This window comes from Erinaceus europaeus, chromosome 14, assembly GCF_950295315.1.
Source record: "Erinaceus europaeus chromosome 14, mEriEur2.1, whole genome shotgun sequence".
NCBI classification, from domain to species: domain Eukaryota; kingdom Metazoa; phylum Chordata; class Mammalia; order Eulipotyphla; family Erinaceidae; genus Erinaceus; species Erinaceus europaeus.
In genome coordinates, this window is record NC_080175.1 from 90,416,673 (window position 1) to 90,429,534 (window position 12,862).

General features: G+C 41.7%; 1 protein-coding gene across 1 annotated transcript in view; it reads left to right on the forward strand.

The window, feature by feature from the left end:
* Positions 1-235: 235 nt before the first annotated feature.
* GBE1 (1,4-alpha-glucan branching enzyme 1) overlaps positions 236-12,862 on the forward strand; it is a 270,582-nt gene continuing 257,955 nt past the window's right edge. Inside the window, exon 1 of the mRNA XM_016193269.2 lies at positions 236-597. Within this exon, the coding sequence (XP_016048755.1) occupies positions 464-597 (134 nt within the window). The 5' untranslated portion in view covers positions 236-463. The remainder of the gene's footprint in view (positions 598-12,862) is intronic.

Sequence of the window (12,862 nt, forward strand, 5' to 3'; positions counted from 1 at the left end):
CTGAAGGGTATATGCCCACTAGTGGGTTTTGTTTTTTTTAAAAAAAGGAAATCATAATCATAGTTGCATCTGAAGGGTATATGCCCACTAGTGGGTTTTGCTCTAAAAGGAAAAGTTTGTTCCGGAGTGGAGATGGGACGGCGGGGCCGGCCCGGCCTCTGGGACACGCCCCCGGGGCAGCGGGCGGGGAGCGCCCGGCAGGTGCGAGGCCCTGAGTGGCCGCCGCCGCGCGCCGCCTCCCGCTCGCGGGGAATCACCGGCCGGGCTCCGGCCCCTCCCAGTCGGCGGGCGGGGGGGGGGGTGTGTGTGTGCAGGCGGCCGCTGGCCGCGGCTATAAAGGGCCCCGGACACCGCAGCTCGCCAGGGAGCCTCACGGCTCCGCCCCCGCCGCGTGCCTCGCCACGGGGTCTCCCGGGCTCCGCTCGAGCCTCTCGGGCCTCGGCTACTCGGGCTGCGGCGGAAGATGGCGGCGCCGGAGGCTCAGTCTGACCGCTCGGAGGAGGCGCTGGCTGCGGCCTTGGCGGACGTGCCGGAGCTCGCCAGACTTTTGGAGGTCGACCCGTACCTGAAGCCCTTCGCTGTGGACTTCCAGCGCAGGTACTCCCTGACTACCCCCGTCAAGGCTCTCGGGGCGGTAACGTCCCCCAAGGGCTCGTAGCGGGACGACCGCTCTTCCTAGGAGCGGCTCTGAATTTGGGCCGCTTTTCAGGGCTGGGGCCGCCCCAGGCCGGGATGCGCAGGCCCCGCCCCGCCCCAGGCCCCGCCCCTGACCCTACGCAGGCCCCGCCCGGCCCCCGCCCCCTGCAGGCCCCAGTCCGCCTCCCCGCTCCACAGGCCCCGCCCCTGTCCCGAGGCCCCGCCCACCAACGGCCCCGCCCCCTCGCTGCAGCTCTGATGAGAGCAAGTGTTTCCCTGGCGGGTGATGTGTCTTCTGGAAGTTTGCGCTGACAAATCTGGGTGTCCAATCCCTTAAAAGTAGAGGTGGGAACTTTACATAAACTTTCCACTTTCCCCTCTGCTTCTCAGTGTTTTTGCACCACTGAGTACGTGCTCTGACTCATAGTATCCACTTCTGCCTCTGACGCAGAGCGCCAAGACACGTGTGCCTTAGGTTTTAAAAGCTTTTTTTTCTTTTTCCTCCCATGGATCAGAATTAGCCTGGCCATAACGTTCAGCGTGTGTAATTGAGCATAAAACATTTCTAGTTCATTTCATAACTAGTGATGTGATTGGTATGTCTAGCAGAATTCTTGTAGCTATTGTTTTCTACTTGTTGAAGTTCTCAGTCTCAGAATATCAAGTCTTTCTTAATATCCACTCACTACCGCAGGCCTTTGGGTCAGCTTTGGAAAGGAAATTTACAGCAACGTATTCATGCTTGGCACTGCATTCTCGGAAAGGGGAGAAAGGCAAGGACAGAGAAATGTCCAGAGATTGATAATAGGATATTTTCATGCTGATTTTTCTTTTATGCTGACCACTGGGTAAATAAAGCACTGCACCTTTATTACATTGCTGGCACAGTGATTTAAACAGTAAACTTAAAAATATCTACTTCAAAAAATTGAAATGATCATCTTACTACTTACAGTTCTTTTTGTGTGTGTGTGAAGTTAAGCACATTGTGGTTTAATGACTTGCATTTTCATTTAATTTTACTATTTTTTGTAAATCATTTAATCATGACTCACAAATTTCTAAGATTACTGAGGTGTAGTTCTCCATTGCACTCACTATCAAAGTTCTGCGACCCCCTCCTCTCCCCCAAGCTAGCAGTGATAGTTTTCACAAATCTTAGACAACTTGGTTACTTTTTAAAATATTTATATTTACGTGTTTACATTTATGATAGAAAAAGAACCAGAACATCACCCTGGCATCAGCAGTGCTAGGATTGAACTTAGTACCTCATGCTTGTAAGTCCTGTGCTCCAGGCCCTGCAGCCACCTCCTATGCCACTTTTTCCTTCTTCCTGTTAGCTCATGTGTTTCAGTTCCCCATATTACACAGATGAGTGAAACTATCTGGTAGTTGCCTTTAACTTCCTTATTTACTTCACTAAGCATAATCACCTTCAGTTCCATCCATTTTGTCCCTAATGGCATAATATCATCTTTTTAAATTGCTCAGTACTATTCTATTGAATATATGCCCTGTAACTTCTTCATCGAGTTTTAATGACTTGCATTTTTAGCAGATAACTTGAGAGTGAAAACTACCATGCTAATCGAATATCTACACTCAAATCTGCAAGCAACAGAATCTTCAATTTGATGCTAGAAACAGCACTGGGGGAAGAAAAAACAATGCTGATTTAACTTTTGACAGAAAAAGTTAGGTTTAGAATTTGACACTAACAGTTGTTATCTATACAGCTCAGCAACTGTTCACTCTAGAATTTCTAAAAACAGAGTAAGGGACACAAAATTACATTCAACATCTTTTTTCTTTTTTTTTTTTTATTGGGAAATTAATGTTTTACATTCAACAGTAAGTACAATAGTTTGTACATGCATAACATTCCCCAGTTTCCCATATAACAATACAACCCCCACTAGGTCCTCTGAATCCTTCTTGGACCTGTATTCTCCCCACCCACCCACCCCAGAGTCTTTTACTTTGGTGAGATACGCCAATTCCATTTCAGGTTCTACTTGTGTTTTCTTTTCTGATCTTGTTTTTCAACTTTGGCCTGAGAGTGAGATCATCCCATATTCATCCTTCTGTTTCTGACTTATTTCACTCAACATGATTTTTTCAAGGTCCATCCAAGATCGGCTGAAAATGGTGAAGTCACCATTTTTTACAGCTGGGTAGTATTCCATTGTGTATATATACCACAGCTTGCTCAGCCACTCATCTGTTGTTGGACACCTGGGTTGCTTCCAGGTTTTGGCTATTACAAATTGTGCGGCCAAGAACATACGTGTACACAGATCTTTTTGGATGGATATGTTGGGTTCCTTAGGATCTATCCCCAGGAGGGGAATTGCAGGGTCATAGGGTAGGTCCATTTCTAGCCTTCAGAGAGTTCTCCAGACTGTTCTCCACAGAGGTTGGACCAATTGACATTCCCACCAGCAGTGTAGGAGGGTTCCTTTGACCCCACACCCTCTCCAGCATTTGCTGCTGCTTCCTTTTCTGATGGATGGCATTTTCACAGGAGTGAAGTGGTATCTCCTTGTTGTCTTTATTTGCATTTCTCTGACAATCAGAGACTTGGAGCATTTTTTCATGTGTTTCTCAGCCTTTTGGATCTCTTCTGTTTCATTATATATAGTGTGTATACATATTCTAGAGTTGATATATTCCAGAACTGCCCATAAGATTGCACTGACTTAGTCAATCAGCTGTTTGAACCTTTTGGCAAGCCACTCTGAAATGAAGGGAGTAGTCTTTGGAAATTAAATATATGTGATCTTGCTTTTAGAGAAGCAGTGCATAATCTTCGTACCTTAAGATGGTCAAAATAGTTTGGAGTAAAATATAGTGGTTACTTTTTGTTGATATGCTTATTTTTATTTTTGTATTTCCTTTATTGGATAGAGACAACTAGGAATTGAGGGAGGAGGGGGAGACAAAGAGACAGAGAGACACCTGCAGACCTGCTTTACCACTTGCAAAGCTGGACCTCAAACCCAGGGCCTTGCACACTGTAACATGTGCGCTAACCAGGTGCACCACCACCCAGCCCCTTGATAATGCTTATTAATGATAATGCTGATTTACTTGTATACTTTGTAAAATGACACTGACAACATTTCTAAAGGAAGGGTTGTGAAAATAGTTTCCCTCCTCTGTAAAACAAAACAAAACAAAACAAAAAAAACCCACTACCAGCCAAATATCTCGTTAGTGTTTGTTTCATATAATTCACTTCAATTCCATTGGGATTGGAGCAGTTTTGATCTTTCATGGTTTGTCAGAACTAATGAGAGGGACAAAGGCTAGAATAAAGAAGTGGGGACATGTAATGTTCTTTGTGAAAACATTGGTCCGGTGGGTCTTTGTGTCCCTGACCTGGATTGTACTTCTGTTTTCAGTTGTGAGTAATCGCCATTTTCCAGCACACATGCTTCATTTAGGCATAGCAGGTAATAATTTGGCGCTTGGCAGTGGTAACTTTTACTGTTAACATTTGCCCAATAACAAATTCCTCTGTCATAAATCTGGTCTTGGTTACTTTTCCATTTTTTTTTTTTTTTTTTTTATTATAACACTGCTCAGTTCTCTTTTGATGGTTTTGAGGATTGAATCTGGGAGTCTTAGGCATGAAAGTCTACTGTGAAACCTCTGTGTTATCTTCCTTACCCGCTTTTCCAGTTTTCTGCTCATTTCTCATCACCTTTCTGGGCTTGGTGTAACAAAAACCAGGTACAGGGCATGCTTACTAAGGAGCAAGGAAAATGAAAAGGAACATACAAGCACATGAGAATGGTGAGGGGGGCGGGCAATTTCTTTTCATTAATGGATTGTCTTCTTCCTACACCCAACTAAGATTTCTTTATTAGAAGTCCTATTAGCTACATGTTATTCTTAACTGTAAACATGTTAAACCACGTATGAGGATTCTATGCCGTAAAATAGAAATGAGTGCATTGTTGTATGAGCCAGTTTCTATACTGTCTCATTAATTACCCCCTAAGGTGACTGCTCTGCTTTGAATTTCTGTTGTTTACAGTTCATTGTGATGTGTGCATAATCCCAAGGTCTTTGTGTTTCAAATAACATTTACTCATATCCATGTATTATTTAGCCAGAGGGCATGCCTGGTGGCAGCCACTCAAGAACCTAAGCTGATGAAGACTCCGTTTTTGCAATATGCTTCTACAGTGTCAAAGCAGGCACACAGAACATTTTGAACTATGCAGTTTCATGCTATGTTTGCCTTACAATGAGCCACTTCTGCTGACACAGCATACTGGCCTGTCTATTCAAAGGTGCCTTTTAAAATGTAATATCTATCGATTCTAAGAATATTTTATTTATTGGATATAGGTAAAGAGAGATCGATAGGGAAGGGGGAAGATAGAGTAGGCGAGAGATAGATACTTGCAGTACTGCTTCACAGCTTGTGAAGGTTTCCCCCAGCTGCTGGGGGTTGGGGCTTGGACCTGGGTCCATGCTTATGGTAACATGTGCACTCTACTGGGTGTACCCAGCCCTAGTATTTATAGATCTATTGTTGGTATGCATGAGACCCCTTCTGTTTCATTTGGTTTAAATCCCCCCTGCTTAACACTATTCTATTTACATAACCACTTCATTCTATTTACATAACCTCTGTTAACAAGCACCTCCCTCCAGGGCATTGGTTCAATCCCCACTGTTTCATGATATGTTTTTGCTCCACCCCCCCTCCTTGTCACACCCTGACCCCTTCTTTATCACACCCTGATTTTCACCAGTCACTTTTCTCTCCACCCTCTCTATGTCACATCCTGTTTCCACCCTACTTGGCAAGTATATATAAAGACAGCATTGTGAGTTTTACAGTACTGTACCTTGAGTTTAGCTTAGCTTGGCTTAGATTGGGCTGCGTCCTGCATGAATAAAGAGATACTGCCTACAGCTCAACCATGAGTCCCTGGTCCTCTGTTACCCGCCGGTGAAGCTAGCCTGGCGAAAACAACATAACCCGTCAAAAACACAAAAACAACAATCTATTATATATATATATATATATATATATATATATATATATATAATATATATATTATTTATTTATTTTTGTTGCCCTTGTTTTTTATGTTGTAGTTATTATTAATGTCGTCCTTGTTGGATAGGACAGAGAAAAATGGAGAGAGAGGAAGAGAAGACAGAGAGGAGGAGAGAAAGATAGACACCTGCAGACCTGCTTCACCGCCTGTGAAGCGACTCCCCTGCAGGTGGGGAGCTGGGAGCTCGAACCGGGATCCTTATGCCGGTCCCTGCGCTTTGGGCCACCTGCGCTTAACCCGCTGCGCCACTGCCTGACTCCCTATAGATCTATTTTTTATGAAAGAAGGCACAGACAGTTGTGACTCTGGCATATGGTGGTACAGGAGATGGAACATGGACCTTCTGCTGCCTAAAGCATGTAAGTGCTGTGTATTATGGCTGAACTAGTTTAGCCCTGACCGAATGTTTTCTGACTTTTTATTTTTCTTTTGGTCATACCAGTGTGTCTCAGGTCAGCTTACTCTAAGCCTTGAGAATGCTAGGATGCGTGTCATGGGATACAGGAGAAGCAGGAGACATTGTGGGGCTAAGTCTAGTGAAGTGGAATATATTCTGTGGTAAAGAGCTAGAGACAACTGACTGAAGAAAATCATTTTAATTAGTTATTTCCATCTCCACAGAGATGAAAGGCTTAATCACTGAAGGAGTATTTAGCTTGAGCGAGCCTGAGGTCAAATCACATGCCCAAGAATAAAAGGAGAAGCTTTTCTGAGCCCAAGTTTGTTTCAGTGTTACAATTATAGCATACATCTCTTATCTTGTTAGAAATAAAAATAGTTGTATCTAACTAGAGTTGGAAAGTATTGAATAGTTTGAATTTTGGAATATGTAGCAGCACTGATAGCTGAAATTTGATTCTTATAGTGCAGATGTTGTGAATGTAGGTGAACGGTGTACTTTTTTCTCAGTGCCTGACCAAGTTGTGGGTTATGAAAAAAGTCAAATGTCAGTGATTTGAAAAGGCAGGGATGATTCTGAAGATTACAAGATATATCTGGCATACTCTTTTGTACCAGTAGATACATTCACCCTTTGTCCCTGGGATCCGTGCTACCTCCAGAGTCAGTCCTAAAATTCTCTATAGTGATGGGCAAAAGGCTCTGACCTCTCCGCATTTTCAAAGTGACTTAAAGTAACTGGATGGAACATTCTGGCTTAGTTTAGGCTCTGGTGCCTGCTGCCTCCACCTCCTGAGAAAGGACTCCTTATGTGGTAAGTTCTTAGAGGATTGAGTTTAATTCCCGCCAAGCTGGCCCCAGTTATTCAGTGAAATGATAATACAGCTTGTGTGAAATGTGCTATAGTTTTAGACCGATAAGCACAGCGTACTGCTGTTGTTTGAAAGCATGTATTAAACTTCAATTATACATTAAAAAGTATTAAAGGGAAAACATGAAAGTGTTTGCATTGGAGAGAATTGCTGCTATCTGTCCCCTTTCATCCTGAAGTAAGCTTATTGAATTCTCTTCTTGTGGTGATGACTGTTCAAAACCACGGTTTTGAGTCCAGAATTCTTTTGTGGTTAGTATACAAAAGTAACCCTGTTCTGTTTTCTGTGTAGGGTAGCAAGAACCCAGTACATTCAGGAAAGATATTGAAACTTCAACCTCACTTTTTTTGCCTCCAGGATTATTGCTGGGCTCGGTGCCTGCACCATGAATCCACTGCTCCTGGAGGCCATTCCCCCCCTTTTGTTGCCCTTGTTGTTGTAGCCTTGTTGTGGTTATTATTGTTGTTGTTGATGTCACTTGTTATTGGATAGAAATGGAGAGAAATGGAGAGAGGAGGGGAAGACAAAAAGGGGGAGAGAAAGACAGACACCTGCAGACCTGCTTCACCACCTGTGAACCGATTCCCTTGCAGGTGGGGAGCCGGGGCTTGAACAGGGATCCTTAAGCCGGGCCTTGCACTTTCTGCCTCGTGCGCTTAACCCGCTGCACTACCGCCTGACCCCCGTGGGAATCTCTCTTTTTTCCTCTTGATAATATGAATGGGATTCACCTCCTTATTGAGGTCTTGGGATATATATATATATATATATATATATATATATATATATATATATTATAAAGATGCTCATTCAACCAAAGTTATTCACATTATTAGCTAACCTTCCATCTGAAATCTGCATTTTGATATAAGACATTGGAGAAGTTACTTTTGTTAGTTTCTTTAGTATCCTATCCCAAAAGCAGCTATAAGAAGAATAACATCATCAGAAATTCCCTCACAGTTTTTACCTCATTGTTACTGGTTACCGCAGCTTTTTTCTTCGGGGGATTTCTTTCCGTGCCCTGCCCCTGCTCCCCGCACCCTCACCCCCCCACATAGAGCACTTGGGTGGGTGACTGAGGCGTGATGGTGGTAGATTTAATCACGATCTAATGGAGACAAAAAAGAATCTGTGTAAACTTTGATCCTTAATTTGGTGAGGAAATGATAGGCAATCGAGGAGTCCTGGGATATAATGAGCACAAAGCCGCAAAGCTTTATTGACAGAGATAAACGCTAGCCTGCAGAAACTTAAAGTCGCTCTTCTCTTGATCTTCCTTTTCTGCTTTTTCTCTTTTTTCATCGGACTGCTAAGTGTTCATATTTTTGGGCATCAAACAGCTATAAGGATTTTCTTCTGAATGCTGCATGGTTGGAAAAGTGGTTGCACAGAGTTTAAACATAGCAGAAATAACTTTGAAATTGCGAGTGAAAAGCAGCTTAAAAGTTTGAAAATGAAACAATATGCAAGTGGAGTCTGAACATATTATTTATTAATAAGATAAAGATTAACCCTGTATTCTTTCAGATTTTTTATATTTTACTCTCTTTCTCCTTTGACTTATTTATTTATTTGTTTATTTATTTATTTTATAACCAGAGCACTGTTTAGCTCTGGTTTATGGTGGTGCGGGGTAGAGGTGGGGTGTTGGGGAGAATTGAACCTGGGACTTGGGAATCTCAGGATGAGTCTCTTTGCATTATCATTCTGCCGCCCTCCCCCACATTTTCTTTTTCAGTTATTGATGGTTTCAGTTTTTGTCCGTATGTTTCATTTTTGAAAAACATACTGACAAGTTTGTTGCTGGGATCATGATTCTCGAATCTGCAAGGACTGTGCTATACTGTTGAGTCATTTTCTTGGCTGGCCTCCAGTATGTTTGATTTTTCCTATGAGATTTATATAAGAAGGGATCGAACATTCAGGTGTGTGTCAGTCAATTCATGGAGTAATAAATTGCAATAAGACACTATCTCTGAAAATGTATACTAGGTATGCAGTCTGAAATGTGATGACCAAAAACCAGATCTCCAAATTTACTTCCGGAATAGGTAACCTTGAAGTCCTTCCAAATATTTAACACAATTATTTCAATCATTTCTTTCCATTACAAGGTGAAATGTTATTTAGTGTCCTCAGTCTTAGTTATTTTTATTTTCATAATGAGCAAGTAGAGCAAGTAGTTACAAATTACATTTGTTTATGAATAACTGAGCAATACAGAAAGAATCTGTGTTAAGAAAGCATGATAAAAATCAGTTTTGCATTTAGTACTGCGTAATAGTAAACTCAAAACACAGTAAATTAGAAGATATTCCCACAAAGTCTGAACTATTAAAATAGAGGTTTAAATTTTCACGATGAAAGTGAAGGTAGGTGATTTGGGCTTTAACATAGTTTCAACCTTCTTTATCTTTCTGATCTATTAGCCTCTTTTTTTTTTTTTTTTTTTTAACAGAGGGCGACTTCCATCCATTTCACAATTTCAGCTAGCAGCACTCTTTCAGTTGCTTAAGTTATGCTTGCTAATGATAGAAATGCAGTGAAAAATACCAATCTCCTTTTTCTTCACATCCCTAATTCACATTGCCCTTAATTGAAAACTATATGCTAGCTTTGTAGTATCCTATAAAAAGGCACTCACCAATGCAGCTGATTAGTACACAGGAACAAAAAGTGTTGTCAAAACTGATGTTTTGTTGTAGCAGGCTCAAAATATCTGTAAAGGTCATTAAAAATACAGCGAATTCAAAGAATTTCACACTATGTTAGAATGCGTTTAAAAGTATTTTGAAATACACATCAACTCATAGGAAGTTGTCAAATCTGCAGCACCCAGTAGCTCCTACTTTGCCCAGCTTACCTCACTGATAGCTTGCTTAACTAAATTGCAATAGCCAAAGCAGGAAACTGAAGTCCTTACAACTCAGAGAAACTTATTCATGTATCCCCAGTTGCTCAGCTCTGGTTTTGTGGTGGTGGTGGTGGTGGTGGTGGTGGGGTTGGGGGTGGGGCTAGCGCTTTGGTGAACCTAGGGCTCTGGAGCCTCTGGCATTGGAGTGTTGTGCTGTGTCGTCCCCACCTTGCACTTGTGTATGTACTCTTTTGTGCAGTTTAACACCGGCATACGAAATCTTTTCTAATTGCCACAATGAAGACACAAAACTGTACATGAGAAAAAGAATTCAGTCATTTTTTTGTGTACACACTGTCTTCTATCGTCTTAGAATCTCTAATCTTAGGCAACTACGGATATGTTTTCTTGAACTTTTGAATCTCATATGAATTAAATTCTGTCACTTTGTGTTTTAGGACTCATATGTATTCTAGATACAAGTTCTTCGCCAGATCTTTGAGGTTTCTTTCTTTATTTTTTTTCTCTCTTTTAAGACATCTTTTTAATTTTTTAAAAAAATTTTATTTATAGAAAGGAAACATAAAAAAAGGAAACACTGACAAAAACCATAGGATAAGAGGGATACAACGCCACACAATTCCCACCACCAGAACTCCGTATCCCCTCCCCTGGTAGCTTTCTTATTCTTTATCCCCCTGGGAGTATGGACCCAGGGTCATTGTGGGATGCAGAAGGTGGAAGGTCTGGCTTCTGGAATTGCTCCCCCGCTGAACATGGGTGTTGACAGGGCGAGCCATACTCCCAGCCTGTCTCTCTCTTTCCCTAGTGGGGCAGGGCTCTGAGGAAGCAGGGCTCCAGGACACATTGTTGGGGTCGTCTGCCCAGGAAGGTCTGGTTGGCATCATGGTAGCATCTGGAACCTGGTGGCCTTTCCAGAGACTCCCAGGTTGAAAGCTGCTTTTTGGAGCTCACACCAGGTATTGTCTCCAAGTTGCCATCTTGGCTCTGCCCTCCCCCCCATCTTTTTGAGGAAATGTTCTACAAAACTATGGTTACAGGGGGACAGTTTCATACCTCCCCCAATAGGTTCAGAACACCTCACTCACTAGCAGGGCGCCATTTCTCTCCGCCTTAAGACACTGGGCCCGCAGCCAATTTCAGACACTTATTTTACAAATATTTTCTCTATTTCTTATATCTTGCCATTTTATTATTTCTAAAAAGAGAGCCTTCACTGGACTAAAGTTTTAAATTTTGTTGAAGTTTGATTTACTGACTCTCATACTATGCTTTGTGTTTTGTTTCCTTATGTAAGGACTTTTTATTTATTTATTTATTTATTCCCTTTTGTTGCCCTTGTTGTTTTTTATTGTTGTTATTATTATTGTTGTTATTGATGTCATTGTTAGATAGGACAGAGAGAAATGGAGAGAGGAGGGGAAGACAGAGGGGGAGAGAAAGACAGACACCTGCAGACCTGCTTCACTGCCTGTGAAGTAGACGACTCCCCTGCAGGTGGGGAGCCGGGGGCTCAAACCAGGATCCTTACACAGGTCCTTGCGCTTCACGCCACTTGTGTTTAAGCTGCTGCTTGCGCTGTCTCCCCCATGTAAGGACTGTAAACAGGCTGTACGATCTGATTTTTTTTTTTTTTTACATTTAAATCTATTACTCCTCATTTAAAAATATGTATTTACTTAAAAGTTTCAAAGTGTTTTAAAATAATCATTTAGAAATAATTGTCTTACTTTCATGAGACAGAATTAGGAGGTAGGTAGAGACAGAGACTGAAGCCAGAGCTTCTTACTGGTATGCTCTGTTACAGAGACTGAACCTGTGGACTTGCACATGTGTATTGAGTCCTGTGCTTAGTGGTTTTTTTTTTTTCAATTATTAATCTACATGGAATTAGCCTTTTCTTTACTTCAGCCTTAATATGCAGTTTGACGTTTTCAGAGTTTATTATATTAGCATACTGGACATCAGAACATGTCAGTTTTCAAATAGAAATCGGTTTCACATTGAGAGATAACAGGTTGTTAATACACTTTTGGGGAAGTTATCTGCAACATAATAATTCAGCTAGCCTAAATCCTATCTATCATGGAATGGAAAAGGAAAATGGAGCTTTTAAGAATTCGTTTATTCTATAGTGAATATTCACTGTGACCTGTCTGAGGTGCTGAACATCTGACTGGGCCTTTTGTTAGTGCAAAACAGTCATTCATCATCCTGTACTTGGGTCTCCTCCAGTGAGTTCTGGTTCAGGACAGCCTTCTCCATGTCCCTCTTTTTAAGGCTCTATAGGCAGGCTCTTCTCCACACCCTGAATTTTGCCTGTGGTCTGCCATGGTATGCTTTTCCCAGATAATCCTTCTGGCCATGTTTGAAGAAACTTAGTCGGCTGCTAAGTAGATAATAGCAGTTATAATGGATATTTATGTATGCAGAAATCAGTGTAAGACTAGTGAGAACATACTCTATGCTTCTTAGGTAGGGAACCATATACCACACAGAATTGTCTGAATTTGAAAACTTATTTCTCTATAAAAGGAGTTCCCAGTCTTAAGGAATGTGGACAGAATTTATGAAATTTATATTAGGAGTTGAAGAAAATGATAGCCAAGGCACTAACCTTATTAAAACCCTGAGGAGTTAGCAGGAAACTGTTACACAGCTTTTGCTGCTTTCAAGTGAGTTTACTTGCAAAAATGCTTTAATTGCGAAATGTACTTGCGCAGAAATTCCCACATTATTTAGAATCTGGAGTCTCTAAATAAATTTATAAATCCTATCTGATAATATATTTGCATGTTTCTTTGTAGCTGATATGTACATTTTAGATGGGATTATGGAGTAATTTAAGAGGCATTGAGGCCATTCCTAAGTGAACTGTTGTATCCATTCCTTAATGAATCTGGAACACGATGATGAATGTGACCCAGAAATGCAAATGAGTGCTGCTGACTGCTGCTTCCTGACCTTACCTAAAGTGGCCTTACCCAGTGCAC